We start from the raw sequence: 17,643 nt of genomic DNA, 5'->3' as shown, positions 1-17,643 counted from the left end.
AACAAACATTCCTCATGTCGTTTCGATTTTTTTCTCATGCCGTTTTGATTTTTTCCTCACGTCGATTAGATTTTTTTTTCTCATGCCGTTTTGATTTTTTTCTTCTCATGCCGTTTTGATTTTTTTCTTCTCATGCCGTTTTGATTTTTTTCTCACGTCGTTTTGATTTTTCGCGAGAACACAAAGCAGCACGACGAGTCAAACATATTTATCGACTACATAAATGACGGTCACAAGACGAAGAGCGTCTGACATTGATCTTCATTTGGAGTCCCGCAAAGTTGATCTTCATTTGGAGTAAATAACAGGAAAGGACGAATGGCTATTGACGTTTATTTGAATGTATTGAAGTCTGTCGGTTCCATTTTTCATCGCCGGATGTTTGGATTACCTGCGACGTCCGATTGTTTGTACATATTGGCGTTATTGCTCTTTATTTTGTCGCGTCGTGCTGACAGGGAGTTGTTATTGTTGTAGGACGGTTAGCCCTCCGTCAGGGGGCACTGTTGCGCGACGTGATTGTTTTTCGCTGCGGGATCGAAGAGCTCTCCGTTTGTCGACAGGCAAACGAGGAATGTTTATTTTGTAGTGTTGTGAAGCCGTTCGTTCGCCTGCTCGCCTCGAGTGCCGTAATACTGATTATTTGACGTCTTTTGTAGTGTATTTATTGTCGGTTCGCTTTGGCGCAAGGCTTCCTCGTCGCGAAGGTTTGCGTTGACATCGAGGAGAAATGTAAAACGACCGCGAAATGGAAGACGACCGCGAAATGGAAAACGACCGCGAAATGGAAAACGATCGCGAAATGGAAAACGATCACGTGTTTAATTCAAACAAACCAAAACAGGAAGGAAGCGCGAAACGAAGTGCGGCGGAGCGCGTACGGAGGCCGGGCTCTGCCAAAAAGGCGGGAGCTGCGCTCGGCTCGGCTCGGCTCGGCTCGGCTCGGCTCTCCGCTCGGCTCGGCTCGGCTCGGCTCGGCTCAGCTCAGCTCGGCGCGAGCCATGGAGGGGGTGACAGTGGGCCAGGTATTTGACGCCGAATGCATCCTGAGCAAGCGGCCGAGAAAGGTGAGCGAGCGGCCGCCTCGGCGCGGGACGGGGGCCCGAGCCCGCTCTGAGCGCGCCCGTCCCGCTCTCTTTTCGCAGGGCAAGTTGGAGTATCTGGTCAAGTGGCGAGGCTGGTCGTCCAAGTAAGTGGCTAGCATGCCCCGGCTAGCCGCCGAGGCTAATCAAGCGCGCGCTAGCGCAAGGGCCAGCGCGCGCACAGTCGGCGGACAATGACGGCGACAGCGTTGGCGATCTCGCTGCGATTTTAGTCTGCTCGTGGCAACGCGGTGCCGTGCAGCCCGCTTTTTGTCTCGGCGAGCTCGGCGACGCGACAGAAAAAAAAAAAAAAGGAAGGAAAGAAAGAAAAGCGGCCGCCGTTTGCGCTCGTTTCTCTTGCTTTTTTTGTTCGTTTGTTTCCGGCGCCTTCCATCGCCGGAGCGCTTTTCGTCGGCATGGCATCGCTTCCTCGTATTGTTCCTCTCCCGGTGCGGCCGACTCACAACTACGCGCAATAAGCGACAAACCAAAAACGGGACATTTGCTTCGCTCCGCAGTCCCGTTTTTGTCCCCGAAACGGGACATTTGCATCGCTCCGCAGTCCCCGAAACGGGACATTTGCATCGCTCCGCAGTCCCCGAAACGGGACGTTTGCATCCCTCCGCAGTCCCGTTTTTGTCCATGCCAATCGCAGCCGTCTTGTTCTTCGGACACGTTCGCCCGGCCGGACCGGACCGGACCGGACCGGGCGTCTTTCGAGCACGCTCAACTTTATCGGCGCAAGTCGCAAGGACGAAGCACGCCAACGACCTTCCGATTCCCGCGCCGTCCATTTTTCATTCCGAATAATTCCATTTCATCCAAACGCACTCCATGGTAGTGCACTACGCTTGGGTCCGCTTCGCCATCACTAAAGGATGCGCGATTCAACACGTGCGACGGCTCAAAGCATTCAAACGTTTGAGTCGCGGCGCAAAACCATCGGCAATGACTCAATGGCTAAAAAGAAGAAGAGAGGGAAGACCGACCCGCCGGTGAAAGCCATTCCTCCGTCACGGGTGTGAAACTCCGGGCCCGCCGCAGCGTTTTGGGTGGCTGGCAAAACTAACGCCGACTAGGACTTGGAGGTTGCGGCAGGGTTTTCGAGGAGCGACCCCTCCTTTGTTAGCGGTGCCTCTTCGGAACGCTTTTACCGGTCCGAGCTCGAAACCGGGTCCGGGCGCGACGACGGTATTTGACGTGACGGTCGCCACGCACGACTACAGCTCCGTTGTGCCCCGCCATGTATATTTCGGGTGTAAATGTACACATACGGATATGTCAACTCGTCGATGCCGCGCCCCCGCCTTCTCGTTTGACAACGCCCGCCTTGCTTTCAGGCACAACAGCTGGGAGCCGGAAGAGAATATTTTGGACCCGCGCTTACTGGCCGCCTTTCACAAAAGGTGGGTGACGCGCGGCGGCGGCGGCGGCGGCGGCGCCAAAGCCTTGACGGCGCTGTGTCGCAGGGAGCAAGAGCGAGAACTTCTGTTCCACAAGAAAGGCAAGAGGCCCAGAGGACGCCCGCGCAAGCTTCCCGTGAGCCTCCTTTCGCAAAAGCCACATTCCGAGTCTTTCTATCCAAACGCTTCCGCGACCAATACGACTGACCGGCCCGCCCCTTTTTTTTCACCGCGCCGTTTGTCGGAAGCTTTTTAAGCGCAAACGAGGATCCCCGTATGTAACGCGGCTCTTCCGCAGCTCCCGGCGGCGGACGGCCGCTCGTCCCCCTCGTCCTTCTCGGGCGCGTCTTCGTCGGCGGCCTCCTCGTCCGAGGACGAGGAGGAGGAGGCCGAGCGCAAGAGGGCCAAGGGGGCGGCGGCCCCCCGCCCGCACCCCGCCCCCCAGAGGAGGCCGCAGATCCTGGCCGCCGAGCCCCGCCGCAAGAAGCGCGGGACGCCGCCCGCGCCGGCCCACCGCCAGCTGCCGCCCGGCTTCCCGCGCAAGTACGCGAAGCGGGCCGCTCGGGAGGGACCGTTGGTTTCGAGCGCCTCGGCAAAGTTGTGACGCTTTTCCCCCGGGCAGGGCGGAGTCCCGGCCGGGCATGAAGAAGCCGCTGCAGCCGGCCAGCTTCACCTACGCCGGACTGGGTCGCGGCGGCAGAGAGCAGCACGCCGCCGTTGCCGCCGCCGCGCAGGCCTCGCCTTTCTCCCAGCCGCCCAAAGGGGCCTGCCTCTGGAACCGGCCCGCCCCCGCGCCCTCCCCGGGCGAGCCCGGGCGCCCGCCGGCGCCGCCGCCCCCCCTTGCCGGCCGCCGCCCCGCGCCGCGGCAGGACGCCGGCCCGCTCCAGCACAAGCGGGCGGCGGCGCCCTGGCCGCGGCCCGCCCATCAGGCGCCGGCCGCCGCCCGTCGGGGCAACAGCGGCGCGGCCGTGCGCTCCAGCTCGCGGAGCGGCGGCCTGGTGCTCATCAGAGACTCCTGCCCGGCTCCCGTCCCGCCGGCCGGGGGCGCGAGGGAAGGGGCGGCGCCGGCCGGCCGCCGCCGCCGCGACGAGCTGAGCGCCGGCGACTCGGACGGCAGCAGCGGCGAATGGGAGCGCGTCGTCGCCGCCGCGTCCTATCCGGCCGACTCGGACGGCGAGGCGGACTGGCGGCCCGCGCGCGACCTCCTGGAACACGTCTTTGTCACCGACGTCACCGCCAACTTCATCACCGTCACCGTCAAGGAGTCGCCCACCAGCGTGGGCTTCTTCAACCCGCGCAAGCGCTAGCGAGTCCCTCGTCGGAAGGGAAATACCCTCCGACGTGCGCGTAGGCTAAATGCTAGCGGCGTGGCGTTTTGTTGGGAAATATCGTCATCCTCAAGCCGGACGTGGGCCAGTACCGCTAGCCCTTAAAAAAAAAGAAAAAAACCTCCATCCATCTTTTTCTGGGGGGCTCATTTTCTAAAGTATCGCCATCACGTCAAACGGCCACCGAAAAAAGTGCAAGAAAAACAAAACGCTACGTTTTTAGCATTTAGCCATCCAGTACGCCAACGATGGCGCGATCGTCTGAGCGAAGCGGCGGCGGCGGCGCCAATTTACTGGCAGGGCGGCGCGACCGCGCCAAATCTATGGACACTTTTTTTTCCCCCTCGGCTTGGTTGCTTCCCGGCCGAGTTGGGGAAGCGTCGGCGCCTCGGGTTCGGGCCCGCCGCGTTACAAAACCCATTTGCCGCGTGTCATATTTGTGTGCGTTTTGGACCAAAGGTGCTATGAATGTTATTTAAATGTCTCCTCAACAGTGTTCCACACGCCATCCATTCTTTAATTTATACTGTAAATACCTTTGTAGTCACCTCAAGCGTGCGTCTCTTCCTTTCGACATTTCAAAACAAAAGCGCGGCACGGCGGCGGGCGGCCCACGCCGGACGCGCGCACAAAAAAATATGGGCTTGCGTTCGGTACGGTGATGAAGTCCGACCTTTTTCTTGCGCGGAAGAATGGCGTCAGAGTCCAAAAATACTTGCGTGCTTTCTAGGGCTTGCAGAATTGGGGGAAATTTCACAGTTGGAAACTTTCAGCGGGACTTTCAAATAGGTTGACCCGACAGCGAGCGCGAGGAGCCAGGCCGGCCTCCGGCGACGCGGGTGGAACCGCCATTCGGCTTTTCACCGTTTGGATTCAGTAACAGTCGACGCCGGGACGGGGGGGTCGGTCCGAGGCGCGGCAAAGCGGGTCGACGCCGGGGGGGGGGGGGGGTCCGAGGCGCGGCAAAGTCGAACCGGCGACGTTTGCGTTCCACGCCGGCGATTCCTCCCAAAGAGGTGGCGCTTTGCGTCCTCCCCGCACGAAACATTTGAAAGGGCTTCCACTTTGCGGGGGTTGGGCGGACGGCAACGTTCCGACCGGGCGCGCACCTGAACCCGGCGCAGTCAACTTGGTGACTTGTCCATTTTGGAGAGGACGTGGCCAGATCTTGAGTTTCGCTGGCTTTCCGATGGGTCCGGGTCTCGCGGATGGCTTGAAGACCCAAAAGCAAAACGGCGAGCGCTGGGAAGGGGCACTAAAATGCATGCTTTCCGCATTGAAGAAAAATCAACGGAAAACAAAGCGCGGGGAGTCTCGGCACGGGCGTCTAGAGCGTGCTGCTGAGGATCTCCGACACCTGCGCGTTGGTCTGCTCGTCCGAGTCGGCGTCCTGTCCGGCCGGACGTCCCGGGTCCCCGTCGTCCGGGAAGATCCCGCGGACGTGGGGGCGGGGCTCCCGGAGGCGGCCCTTGCGACTCTCCGGAACGCGGCCCCCGTCGGCCGCTTCCCGCGGGCCGGGCGGCGGGAGGTCGGGGTCGCGCCGCTCGGTGTAGACGCCCTGGCATAAGGGGCCGGCGTGGCATTCCTCGCCGTGCGCCCTCAGCCAGCGCCGGGGGCCGCTGAAATACCGGCCCCGGTGGCTCCTGGAGAGCAGCTTGCGCTTGGACGGGGGGTCGGGGGCGGTCCGCCGGACCCCGGAGGGCGAGAGGCCCTCCGGGGTCTCGGCGGCGAGGCGGAGCGGCGGGGACGGAGGCGGGTCGCCCGCCGGGCGGCGGGAGGGCGGGGAAAAAGGGCAGACGTCTCGGGATGGCGAGCGGGGCAGGAAGGGCGGCGGTCCCGCTTCGGGATCGCCGTCCCTCGGCGACGGGGGCGGCTCCTTCGCGGGCGCGCTGCCGTACCTGCGCGATCGCCACATTTGCAACTTTGCTTAGAAAAATAATAACAACATAGAAAACCGGCACCTGGAGGTTTCTTCTTAGAAAAAGAGGTCACCCGAGGTGGTGGATCTGCAGCACGTCGGGGGCGCTGCCGCCCAGCGAGCGCAGGCGCCGCCGCGCCGGCTCCCGGGGGGGCGAGTAGAGCGGCTCCGGCTCGCGAGGGCTCAGGGCCTCGCTGGAGTCGTAGTCGCTGTCGGTGGGGAGGAAGACCTCCGACGAGGCGTCCTCGTCCGAGCCCGCCGGCGAGTCTGAGCACAGGCGGCCGGTGGGCGTCCACGAGGCGGCCCGCCGGCGCCGACGCCCGTACTCACCGCCGCGGCGCAGTTCGGGCGAGGGCGGGTAGTCCGTGGCCGAGGAGGTGGAGTCGGTCTTCCGCTGGCCCTCGCCGTCCGCCTCGGGGGCGCCGGCGTCCAGCAGGCGGCCGACGGGGACGCCGCCGCGCGGCTGCTTGTAGCGGGCGTACTGCAGCGCGTCCGTCAGCCAGCGCGCGTCCCGTCGGCTCTCGTCCAGCTGCTGCGCGGGCGGCGGGGAGGGAGGGAGGGGTTCCGAAGGTCAGGGCGTTTGGTGGCCGCCTCTCGTTATTTCTTGCCATTCCCTCCGGTTTTTACCCGGATGTGGTCGAGCACCAGCTGGTGCCCGCGCTTGGCGTCGGCCACCTCGTCGTCGGCGATGGCCTCGCGCAGCGCCTGCTGGGTGATGAGGGCGTCCAGGTCCAGTACGGACGACAGGCGGCAGTACAAGCCGATGAACTTCTCCTTGTAGGCGCAGAAGTGCGCTGCGGCCGGCCGCGCGGCGAGGAGGAGAGGTTTTCAAGCCCAAGCGCGCGGAGCCGCTCCCCGCGAGCTACGACGGACCCCGGTGGACCCGCGCGGCGCTTACCCAGCTCAAACATCTGCAGCGGCAGGTGCAGGAAGCCCGAGAGCGGCGTGTAGGGGTTGGACTGGCCGGGGGCCGAGCAGACTTCGTCGGCGGCCGGCAGCAGCAGCAGGAAGCAGACCCCGTGACCCAGCTCCACCACTTCCTGGTCGTACAGCCGCAGGTGCCGGGCCTGCTGCAGAGGTAGGTTGAGGTTCTTCAGCAGCGTCTTGACCGCCGTCCGGAGCTCGTAGTACAGCAGCGGCGCGGGGCTCTCCGGCCAGGGCCGCGCCTCCTCCTCGCCGCCGGCCGGCAGCGCGCGGATCCAATCCCACTCCTCCCTGGGGAACGGTGCCCGCATGGCATTTCGCAGGTCAAAGGTCATCTCGCGCACAGGGAAACTGTCGGGGACAGTCGGCGCACGGCGAAGGAGCGCACGGCGAAGGAGCGCACGGCGAAGGAGCGCCTGGCGCGTTCGCTTGCATTATTTGTCCATTATTTATCCACGATTTGGCATCGGCGTGTTTTTTTTTTTTGAGCCCAATCACCCGCAAGAGCATTTATGGGGGAGTAAGACCGATCGGAATTGATACGAGGATCACGATCCGAGGAAGGCCTCCACGACGAATAAAAAAGAATCCGTCCCGCTGCACCGAAGAAAGAAAGAAAGAAAAGCCGCGTTCCGCCCCGGCTTAACCTTGCTCGCCCGCACGCCTTCCGAAGGACTACGGGACAAACCCTCGACAGGTTTCCCTCTCCAGGCAAACGAACAGACGGAGCGTCGGGGGACACGGCGTTCCAGGGGCCGGGACCCAATCGCGGAGACGACGGCCCCCTCGGAACGTTGGCCGACGGGGACGCTCGCGATATTTGGGAAAACGCATCCTGCGGCGGGGCGGGACGGGACGGGACGGGACGGGACGGGACGGGACGGGACGCGGCGCTTTGAAGCGGCAAGCTCCAGCCGCGGGCCAAGGCGGGAGACCCTCACCCTACAAAACCGGACGGGGCCCGCCGCCACCCACCTGGACACGTTGGCGTTTTCTCGCACCCGGGCGTGACACAACACGTTGGGGTTCTTCTGGGGAACCAGGACCCGGATCTGGTCCACGGAGCTGCTGAGCTTCAGGTAGCCCAGGTAGAGGCCCGGCGCCAGCCGCTGGCCGCTTCGGCGCTGGTACGCCACGATGTCCTGCGCCGGCAGAAACGTCGGCCGTCGGGCGGGACGGCGCGCGGGCGGGACGGCGCGCGGGGGGCCCACCTGCAGCGTGATGACCAGGACGTCCAGGGCGTAGGGCTCCTCGGGCGTGGACAGGGACTTGCGCTGACTCTGCACCTTGGACACGGGCGTCCACTTGCCGCCGCCCGGCGAGTGCTGGCCGTCGGCGTCGCGCACCGTCACCAGCAGCACGTTGCCGTGGCGATCCTTGATGGGCTCGTAGTGGGCGCGCCCCAAGTTTTGCGTGCCCAGCAGGTTCTGCATCTGAGCGGCGGCGCTCAGCATCTTGTGGCGCGCCTGCAGCGCCGAGGAGGACGACGCGGACGCCGACGTGCTCTGCCGCAGCCACCGCACGTCCTCCCACATGCAGGACAGCTGCGCCGCAAAGGCGCAAAAGCGCGCTTTGGCCTAAAATGCGTCTGATGCCTCCCCGCGTGGCCGAAAGCCGCACCTTGGTGAACCACAGGAAGTCCTGCATGAGGGAGCCGCCGTAGGAGTCGTCCACCTCCACGATGGGGATCTGGTCCTCGGCCGTCACCAGCAATTTGTCCTTGTGGTAGAAGACGGCCGCCAGGTAGACGCCCCTGAAGGAAGGGGCGACGCGGATCAAAAACCGCCAAAAACATCCTTCTCACTATGTACGCCATCTCAACGGCGGCCCAAAAAACTGAGGGCGAGCACAAACGGATTAACCGGTAAACTGAATCGTTTTTTCGGGTGCGGCCCGCGCGGCCCGGTACCAGCCCACGCACGGACGTGGAGAACATTTCCGTGACGCGAGCGGCCCGACGAATGCCAATGCCAACCTTTTCAGTGTCTTGACAAACTTGTTGGAGGAGTAGAAAAGATGCTTGAGGCTCCTGGAGACCGACTGCTTCCTGCTGGGGTTCTGCAACTTGGAGGGATCTGCGTAGCAAAAAAAACCCCATCCCACTTGACGCGCGGAGACTCGGCCCGCCTCGACCGGACGCGCGCCTTTCGGGGCGGGGCCGAACACATAACACACCCTCAAGGGAAACAGGGGCTTTGTAACTAGGGCCAACCCAAACGAATAAAGGAGGAGCGGACGAGGCGCGCCTGTAGAAAGCCCTCCTCGCGAGCAAAAGCTACTTCTCTTCCCTCTGGTTTGTTTTCTATGAAATGTTTTAGGTTGCCTGAACCTGACGTCAACGATACGCTCCACTTATTGTGCCTTTTCCAGCGCGGTTTTTTCCTTCTTCTTTTTTGGTGACGACAATTAATACCGGGCGACTCAGCCCGTCCCGCGACCAAGAGGTGCGCCGCAATCGGTCGGTAGCCAAGCCTTGCGCACAGGTGGCGTCGCTTTCGGTCCGCGGCGAATGGAAATGGCCTGTATTGTACTGGAAAAAGATCGATTTAGCCGTAGACTCGCAGATGAAAATGTTACCGCTAAAAAGGGATCGGCGAGCGGCTTTCCGAAGACGAAAAGCGCGGTTTTCCAGGAAGGGGGTAGCGCTCGCCGCTCACCTCCGCAGCAGTGGTGCGAGTGCGCGGCTCGGACTCGCTGCAGCAGGCGCTCCATAGCTTCCGCGTGACCGCGCCTCCCGGACTCCCGCCCGTCGCACTCTCGCCAGTCTGACGTTCAAACGGGGGGCCAAAGCGACAAGGAAAACAGACGTTATGCATTTCCGACTCCAGGGTAAATACATGATTTTCATTTCAATTCAAATATCACAGCTTCGCCGGCTATTGCGGTGGGCGGGGTGCACTCGGGTGCAAAAAGCAAGAAAGGCATCGGCTCAATTCAGTCTAGTCGCGTGACTGTGCCAACTCGCAGTCCTTTTGACATCTGTTCCACTTAAGCGGAGTGCCAAGACAAACTCCCGCCCGCCCGCCCACCGTCCTTCTTTGCTACGGACTCACACGCGCGGGCGCCGGCGCCACGGGTATCCACACACGCAACGGGATGCGTTTCCACAAAAGCGGATGGGCGTCGCGGGGATCGGTCCCGAGCCATTGGCGAAAATGTCCACTTTCCGCAGCCTCCCGAAGGTCATTTCCCCATGAATGATATCTCATTGGAAAGGGAGGGCAGAATTGGTCCCATCCCGTGTTTTCATCGCCCGCGACGCGAGCCCCGCTTTTGCCCAAAGGCGTCACGCGTACGGGGAAACGTTCAAAGTCCTCTTGCGGCGGCGGCGGCGGAAACGTACTGGAAGGAGCGGCGGACGGCGGCAGGGAGCAGGCGGGCGGCCCCCAGCCCTTCATGTTGTAGGCCGACACTCGCACGTAGTACAGGCGGCCCTGCGCAAGCACGGCGAATGTTCGTCCGGCGCGGCACTGTGAAAGTCGCTGCCCAGCACCTTTTCCCGATTCAAAGGACGGGCGTGCGAGCGAGCGAGCGAGCGAGCGAGCGCCGCAAAAGGGTCCCCATCCTTTGAATGGGGCGGCGGCGGAAAAAGATGCGAAAGGAATACGGGCGCGACGAGGCCTGTACCGCGGCCAGTCCGCCGATGGTGCATTTGAGGCTCTGCGGGTTCTCCAGCAGCATCTCTCCGGCCAGCAGGGAGAAGTCCTTCAAGCAACTCCACTCCGCTGCGCGCACACGCAAGTACTGTCGGTGGCGCGTTCGCCCCCCCCCCCCCGCCCGCGGCGCGAGCGGCGCCGTACCTCTGTACTTGGTGACCACGGCCGAGCGGGGCCCCCGCGGTTCCTGGAAGGTGACGGTCAGCGAGGAGCTGCCGCTCACGCTCAGGCGGACCAAGGCGGGCGCCTCGGGGGTTCCTGCGCCACGCCCGCAGCTTTCAAGGACGGGCGACCGCCCGCTGGCTACCGCTAGCCTTCGGCCTCACGCTCCAGCTTCCGCTAAGACCGCGCCGCCGCCAAACGCTCGATAAAACGTCTCTTCGCCGCCACTTCCGTGTCTCGTCGCTACAGGTGACTGCACGACGCGCGCGTGATAAAAAACCGTCGCTGGTTGCGACAAAGCTCCGCCTTGTCTTTTTCTTCTTTTTAATTCCCGATCTCCGGCTCGCACAATGTTTGCCGGCCTCCGATTGAGCGCGTGACCCGCGCGGCTCAAACGGACTCGATTCGGCCGTCAAAATGGCTTTGGCGCCCCGGCCCCCGCCCCATCGCGCGTCGGGCCAAATATTCAAAGCGGCGCGTTTGCTGCCGGGCGGCAATTTTCCGGAGCGGCGGTCGGGTATTTTGCGGAAGGCGTCTGAAGCGCGAGGAGGGCGCGGGACGCGGCGGGCGGGGGTCTCACGCGCGCGCCGGAAGCCGCTGCGCATCCGCTCGTACAGCTTGCACCTCCGCTCCCAGGCCCGCAGCTGCTCGTCCCGCGCCGCGCCGTCCCGCCGCGCCGCCAGCTCGGCGGCGCGGCGCTCCGCCTCCGCCAGCAGGGCCGCCAGGTGGGCCTCCCGGCTCTCGCCGCTCGCGACTGCCAACGTGACCCGGGACGGCCCGTCAGATACCGAGCCGCCGCTCGGGTCGGGCCGCGCAAACGTTCTTTGGCGGATTGACTTCCACTGACGTTTGTTTCGGGCCTCAAATTTCGAGATGAAAAATTCGACTTCCAAAGAAGGGAGGGGGGCGACGGGTGTTCGTGCGGAATCAAAGGAAGGCGGCGTAAATGTCGGACAGAAGGCGCGATGACGAGGGGCGACGAAGACGGGCGGGCGGGCGGGCGAGGGTACTCACAGCGCGGCCCCTCCCTGGCGCCGGCCTTCAGCAGCATCTTAGCGATGGCCGCGTTGTTGGTCATGACGGCCACGTCCAGCGGCGTCAGGCCCCGGCCGTCGGGCGCGTTGAGGTCCAGCTCCTCGGCCGTCAGCCGGCACAGGAGGCCCCGCACCGCCTCGGGCTCCTGCCGCTCCACCGCCTCCAGCAGGCGCTCGCCGCCGCCCTGCAAAAACCTTCTCGTTCGGTCCGCCCCTTTTGCGTCGGTTGACTCGCCGCCAACGCGCGGCTTGAATTTGAGCGGGCCGAAGACCTCCGATCGGAGATTGAATCGCAGACGCGAGCGAGGAGGGAACGGCGAGTTCGGGCGGAGGAGACGTCTAATTACGCCGGGCGCAGAGCGCGTCCTCATCCACCCGGCCGCGGCCCCGAAAGGCTCTCCCACCGACTATTGCTTACGCCCGCCGGTTGAGTATTATACTCCAGAAATTGTGAAGGCTTGACTGCTTTTATCCCTCCTTCTAGCGTGCTCCGCTGTTGCTTGGAAACAAAAATGCTTTCTTTTGTGCCCGACGTTGTCTGCTTTCAGAGAAAAAAAGGGAACGGGGGGGTCCCTTACACCCGACGTTTTCAGGGAGACGCGAAAGGCGCTCTTCAACGCCAGGAGGCCGCCGGCGTTTCCCGGAAAAGAAAGGCGCTTCGGACCCCTTCGCTCCCGCGCCGTCAAACGCGGGCCGAGCGCGCCGCCCCGGTTATTCCGTTATTAGTCCGTTATTCCCGGAGCCCCGATTTGACGGACGGACGGACGGACGGACGCGCCGTCCGTCAAATTTGACAAAAGTCCAAAGAGGAAGCTAAGGTTGGCTTCCTCCGGCCTGGTTGGAAAGGGAGGGGCTCACCGAGGCCTTGCGCGGGCGATCCGTCTTGCCGAAGAAGTAGGCGTCTTCGAAGGACGAGGCGCTTCCCCGCAGCTTCTCCGACAGGTTGCGGTAAAGGCGCTTGGCGGCGCCGGGGGAGGCCGGCCCGCCCGGGACCTTCTTGGCTTGGGACAGGCGCAGGTTCTGCATCTGCTGGGTCACGGCGGCCGGGAGGCGTCTGACCCCGGGGCCGAGCGCGCAGAGCCACAAGGTCAGAGTCGGGGGCGCGGCGGGAGCGCGGCGGGAGCGCGGCTGACCGGCGCCGACGGGCCGGGGCGCTAGCGGGCCGGGGCGCTGGCGGGCCGGGCCGCACGCCTCAACCTTTGGGGGGCGCCCGCCGTTCCGATCGGCGAAACGCTCGCCGCCGATCGTTTGACGGCTCCGGGGGAAGGGCGGACGAAAGCTTCGACTGATTGTTTCAATCGGGTCGTTTCGTCGCCTCGACCTAACCCACATCCCCAATGCGACACCCGAACTCAGCGGTCGGTCCCCAAACTACGGCCCGACCCTCCCAACAATACGTTTGTTTTTTCTTCTTTTTTCCGAAAGGGGTATTCATATTTTGTTTTTTTTCCCTTTTTTCCCCAGTCAAGATCCCAGCAAGAGCTATTCGTATTTAGCTACGTGCGGCATCGGGACGTTCGGACATTTTGTTGTTACGGAGCGAGCCGGCCCCCCATCCCCGAGAGGAAAATTTGGGCGTTCGCGCTCACCCGTCGGGGCCGGGGATTCCCGCGGAGAACTCCGGGTCCTCGATGGGAGCGTCTCCGGCCGCCGCGCGCCGGTTCCACCTCTGAGCCAATCGGGACAGCTTGCCGTCCGACCTGCCGACAGAGCCGAGCGTCGGTGGACGGGGCGGACGGGGCGGGCGCGGCGGACGCGGAACCGCCGCCCGACGGAAGCCGAAAGCGCGACCGGGCGGCGCCTCGGCCAGACCGGCGGCCCCCCCGACAAAAGCGCGCAGCCTGCAGCGACAATCGGGCGGGTGCGCCGCTTAAGTCGTCCTCCGCCACCGACCGCCGCGGATGTCAAAGATTCATTCCGACCGCCCGAAACGAGTTTGGCCGGCGAATGCCCCCCCCCCCCAAATGTTCAAAAAGGCTTGTCTTCTGAGCGTTTTGCACCCGCGGAGCTCACCAACTTGCCGAGATGAAACGAGCGCTTATGAGGGAGAGGAGCTCAAAGGAGGGAAAAGAAAACAATTGCTGACTTGTCGGTTGTTACGCACGCTCACCTTTTTTTTTAAGCTACTCGTTTGAAGAAATCTTGAAAGTCAAATCCTCTTCTGCTTTTGCTCGCAACAAGTCCGATATCCCCAATTTGGAAAGCCGCTTCAATCCAAACATGGCTTTGAAAACAAATTTTCTGCCCTGACCGCCACGGGAGGAAGGCGAGCGCAGCCGAGGCGAGAGCGCGAGCGAGCGAGCGAGCGAGCGTCCGCCGCATAGATGTGGCGCGCGCCCCTCGCCAGGCGCACGGTCGCGGCGCCGCAAAGCAAAGAAGGCGAGCCCGGGACGCGCCCGCCGACTGCCTATGCGTGCGCGGAGGAGGGGCGCGGGCGGCTGAGTAGAAGAATGGAGAGTGAGGATGAGGATGCATGCTCTGCTGACGGAGAGGAAGATGAAGATGATTCCGCCATCCGCGCACACGTGGCGGCGCGTTGAGAAAAGCGGAAGGATGCCACTTCCGATGTCGCTTATGCCGAGACCGAGCAAACCCGCTGCCGCTTTACGTTCTTTGAAATCGGCCGCGGCTATCCGTCAACGGCGAGAAGGTTGACCGTGCCGTGGCTTCGGCTAAAAGCGGGCCCGTCCCGAGAGCGAACGTCGAAAAGGAGGAAAGGATTTTTACGACCGTTTTTCATCAAATGGACCAGACCTTTCTGGTTCATCGTTTCGGGGGGGGGGGGCGGAATGTCATTTTTCCTTCACGCCGCGGGCCGCCGACAAACGCGCGCCGGGCCGCGTCCGGCCCCCGGGCCGCAGTTCGGACACCCCCGCCTAACGCCTTTTTTTTGGGATCTTATCCGCGTCGCAAAATACGAAAGATTACATTGAAAAGGAGACGTCGGCGCGGACGGCGGGGCCGACGGGCGGCGGCGCCGTCCCTCCGGACGCTCGGGGCCGGGAAGCGTCGTTCACGTCGAGGTTTCATCTGGAAAGCGTCGGCTCTCCGAGTCAACGGCGGCGGGCGAACGGGAACGAAGGGGCGCTTTGACGCCTCGGCTGAAAACGCGGTACCTTGCGTTCCATCCGTCGCCATGGCAACAAGTAGCCAGAGGCCGTGTTCGACTTGACGGCTACCTTGCCCCCTCCCCCCGCGCGCGTTGCGAGGCTGCCCGGGAGCGCCGTCGTCAAGCGCCGCTAAGGACACGCAAATATGGAGAAAAGCGGGGAAACGGCGTCCTCGCGCGCTCGCCGCTGCGTGTCGCCCATCCGCTCGGCCTCTCGCCGCCGGTTCCCCGTGGCCGCGTCGGACGCAAACGCCCGGCTCGCCCAATCCTTGATTTATTCGGACTTGGAAACGAAACCGCGATATTGCTTACGCTCTCATTCCGAATGAGACACCGCGCGCCGGCCGGTCGAAAACTCTTTCTTGCGGAAAGACGAACCGACGGCGCCGCCGGCCTCCCGTTTGCGGCTCGCCGTCCGCGCTCCTCGCCGCCCGCGGCTTGTGCTAAAGATACATTTTGACGTGGCCTGCGATGCTTTTTCCCCCCAAAAAAGTCCCCCTTCGGAATGTGACAAAACAAAAACATATCACCTTTTAAATGTAGCGTTTCGGGAATACAGAAATTCCGGCCTTTTTTTCCCTCCGCTAGTTTGGACGCGCCCGCCGTCGAGAACGGCCACAAGCGGAAGGGAAAGCGCGACTTACTTCTTCCGGGGGTCCGACGCGGCGGGCCTTCCCGGACTCTGCGGGGAAGACACAAGCGGGAAAGGGGTGAGACGGGGAGCGCTCCCCACATTTAGGCAACTTTCTAAACGAAGAGGACGGCCCCGAGCGAGTCGGCCCAAGCTCGGCCCGCCGTTTCCTTTACGCCGAAAAGCGCCGGTCCCGCGCCTTGACGCGGAAGGAATCGGATGACACGGGCGACGGCCGAGCGGGGACGGCTTACACTCGACGCGCGCCGTTGCCGTGGCGACCCACCGCGACATTGTGGCGACGGGAGGACGCTGCGCCAAACGGCCCCGCGCAAATGCTTTGGCGGCGGCGTTCGGGGGGGGGGGGGGCGATTCAACGCAACGACATCTGCGAGTCGGCAAAAAAGAAGACGGCGGTCGTCTTCTTAAGTCAGCGGGCTTTGCGCACGCGATACAGCGGCTCGGGGAGGGAGGGAGGGAGGGAGGGAGGGAGGGAGGGGTCGGGATCCCTTCCACTTTCTCGCTGCTTATTTTGGGGCGTATTTGCACGTTTGGCCGCCGGGCGGCGGCACGCGCCGACCCGTCCCGGCCGGCAAACGGGTTCAACTGTTAAGTATGAAAATGATTTTTTTTCGTAAAGTTAACCTTTTGCGAAGAATAGTGACGCTTTACCATTTCGGACAGTATTACAAACAAAGTCGAGTTGTCGTCAAGCTACATCAACACGCCCGGGAATCCATTTGCCTCCGCGCGGCCCGAGCGAGGCGGCCGTCCGTCCGTCCGTCCGTCAACGGGGCCGAGCCGAGCCAATGCTTTTTAATTGCGGGCGGGGGAGTCCATTTTTCGCTTCAGGATTTTCTGAAAGCGTTTCCTTCACATTCATACCGACGAAAGAAAACAAAATTCACCGAGGGTAACGTCCACGGAAAGCGATTTCCATTTGAGCGCGTTGGGAACGTGAGGGGCGCGCCGGCAAAGCCCACGAAGACTCGGAGGTGCGCACGTGTCCGTCGAGGGGAAAGGCGCCGCTTTGAGCTCGGGGAACATCCCGCCCGCCCGTCGCCCGCCCGCCCGCTCGGGCTTGAGCCTCCAACGGAGCGACTTATTCAAAAGCAATTTGCGCGTGGAGAACTTTGTGTCCTTCCACGCGTCCCGGCGCAAAGCGTTCCGCCTTCCGTTCGCTTGGCTCGGCTCAATTTGGCCGCACCTTGATGAACGCGCCGGCGGGCGCGGATGACATTAGCCCGCGAGCGAGAAAAGGAAGGATGGATTTGGAACAATTTGAAGGAAAACAAGGAATAATTCAAATGATCTGTCATTGTTTCTTTTAGGGAAAAAAATCTCCGCGCCTCGGGCGGATGGTAGTCAAGTACGCGCCACGTCATAAACGTAGCGTATAGCCAATGGCGGTTATTTACGCGGTCACGTTTGCTACCCGTTTATCCTTGGATTGACGGAATGTCAGCGATTCGACGGCCGGGCATCCCGCTTAGCGCCAACCCCGTCGGTCCGTTCACGTGCGGGTAGCCCTCCCGTCCGGCGTTCTGCCGCGCGCCCTCGGCGAGCCCTTCTGAGACGTCGGCCCGTCTTTGCCGGCGTACGGCTGAGGCAAAAGTAGGCGCCGCTCTTAAGCCGACAACATCGCTCCGTAGCGCCGGTAACCAAAGCAAACAGAAACCTGGCCGGACTTTGGAGGGATTTTCCACGCGCCGCGCGGGACCTTCATGTCGCCGGGCCGCCCGCGTTGCCGGGAAATCCGTGACCGTATTTAGTCGGTCGACGGCGGCGGGCCCCGCGCCCGCGGGGCCGGAAAAGAGTTTGCGTCGTCAAGGCGGGCGCGCGCCCGCTTCGGGGACTTCCCCGGAGCGTGCCCGAAAGCTCCGCCGAGTCCAGCGTTCCCACCGAGAGCGGGAACGTTAGCGAGCGGGCCGCCGGCGCGACGGCGACGGGCTCCGTCGGCTTTTCCGGTCCCACTCGCGTCGACCCGTATCGGGCCGGTGAAACACGGGGAAAAAAATCTAATGTCGTTTTAGCCGAGCTCGCCTTGAAATTTTCAGCCGAGCCCACCGCGCTCACTTTCTTTGCGGGCGCGTTGGCTAAAAGCCGGTCCCGGCGGGCACGTCCCGGCGCGCTCATCCTCGTCATCGTCCCCCTCACGCGCAAGACGCTTCTCCACGTTCTTTTTACTTTTGCACGTGAGCGCGGCTCACGTCCCCTTGAACGTTTTCTCCCGGGCCGATGACGGCGTCGGGCCAATTACGCCTCATTTTCTTCAAATGTCACTTTTTCCTTCTCGGTCACGCGACGGCCGCAATTACTGCCGTCGCAGTCTGCCGTAATTGCAGCTTTTAGTGCGGATGCGCGCGACGCGCACCCGCAAGCGACTTCGGTCTTCG

The 17,643-nt window shown here is 63.0% G+C and overlaps 2 protein-coding genes across 9 annotated transcripts in view; one reads left to right on the top strand and one right to left on the bottom strand.

The window, feature by feature from the left end:
* Nucleotides 1-841: 841 nt before the first annotated feature.
* On the top strand, nucleotides 842-4,366 carry LOC148410049 (chromobox protein homolog 2-like). Its single transcript, XM_088438532.1, has 6 exons — nucleotides 842-1,067; nucleotides 1,146-1,189; nucleotides 2,423-2,488; nucleotides 2,552-2,621; nucleotides 2,784-3,028; nucleotides 3,108-4,366. Exons 1-6 carry the CDS (start codon nucleotides 1,002-1,004, stop codon nucleotides 3,790-3,792), a joined length of 1,176 nt encoding a protein of 391 aa, XP_088294658.1. The 5' UTR covers nucleotides 842-1,001; the 3' UTR covers nucleotides 3,793-4,366.
* ankfn1a (ankyrin repeat and fibronectin type III domain containing 1a) overlaps nucleotides 4,310-17,643 on the bottom strand; it is a 25,716-nt gene continuing 12,382 nt past the window's right edge. For 4 of the 8 annotated variants that reach the window (XM_088438510.1, XM_088438506.1, XM_088438512.1 and 1 more), the window contains 17 exons: nucleotides 15,261-15,298; nucleotides 13,097-13,207; nucleotides 12,366-12,561; nucleotides 11,488-11,692; nucleotides 11,054-11,227; nucleotides 10,456-10,569; nucleotides 10,283-10,380; nucleotides 9,999-10,089; nucleotides 9,313-9,420; nucleotides 8,631-8,730; nucleotides 8,276-8,408; nucleotides 7,867-8,199; nucleotides 7,631-7,797; nucleotides 6,630-6,946; nucleotides 6,359-6,525; nucleotides 5,806-6,263; nucleotides 4,310-5,711 (listed from right to left, as the gene is read on the bottom strand). In XM_088438510.1, coding sequence (XP_088294636.1) covers nucleotides 5,141-5,711; nucleotides 5,806-6,263; nucleotides 6,359-6,525; nucleotides 6,630-6,946; nucleotides 7,631-7,797; nucleotides 7,867-8,199; nucleotides 8,276-8,408; nucleotides 8,631-8,730; nucleotides 9,313-9,420; nucleotides 9,999-10,089; nucleotides 10,283-10,380; nucleotides 10,456-10,569; nucleotides 11,054-11,227; nucleotides 11,488-11,692; nucleotides 12,366-12,561; nucleotides 13,097-13,207; nucleotides 15,261-15,298 — 3,381 coding nt within the window. In that variant the 3' untranslated portion in view covers nucleotides 4,310-5,140. The remainder of the gene's footprint in view (nucleotides 5,712-5,805; nucleotides 6,264-6,358; nucleotides 6,526-6,629; nucleotides 6,947-7,630; nucleotides 7,798-7,866; nucleotides 8,200-8,275; nucleotides 8,409-8,630; nucleotides 8,731-9,312; nucleotides 9,421-9,998; nucleotides 10,090-10,282; nucleotides 10,381-10,455; nucleotides 10,570-11,053; nucleotides 11,228-11,487; nucleotides 11,693-12,365; nucleotides 12,562-13,096; nucleotides 13,208-15,260; nucleotides 15,299-17,643) is intronic. The other 4 variants (XM_088438508.1, XM_088438511.1, XM_088438509.1 and 1 more) reach the window with 4 other exon arrangements.

Source organism: Hippichthys cyanospilos, chromosome 17 (assembly GCF_059441005.1).
Source record: "Hippichthys cyanospilos isolate Australia breed blue-spotted pipefish chromosome 17, RoL_Hcya_1.0, whole genome shotgun sequence".
Lineage (NCBI taxonomy): Eukaryota > Metazoa > Chordata > Actinopteri > Syngnathiformes > Syngnathidae > Hippichthys > Hippichthys cyanospilos.
The sequence above is the reverse complement of the archived record's forward strand: the minus strand, read 5'-3'. Positions and strand labels throughout refer to the sequence as shown.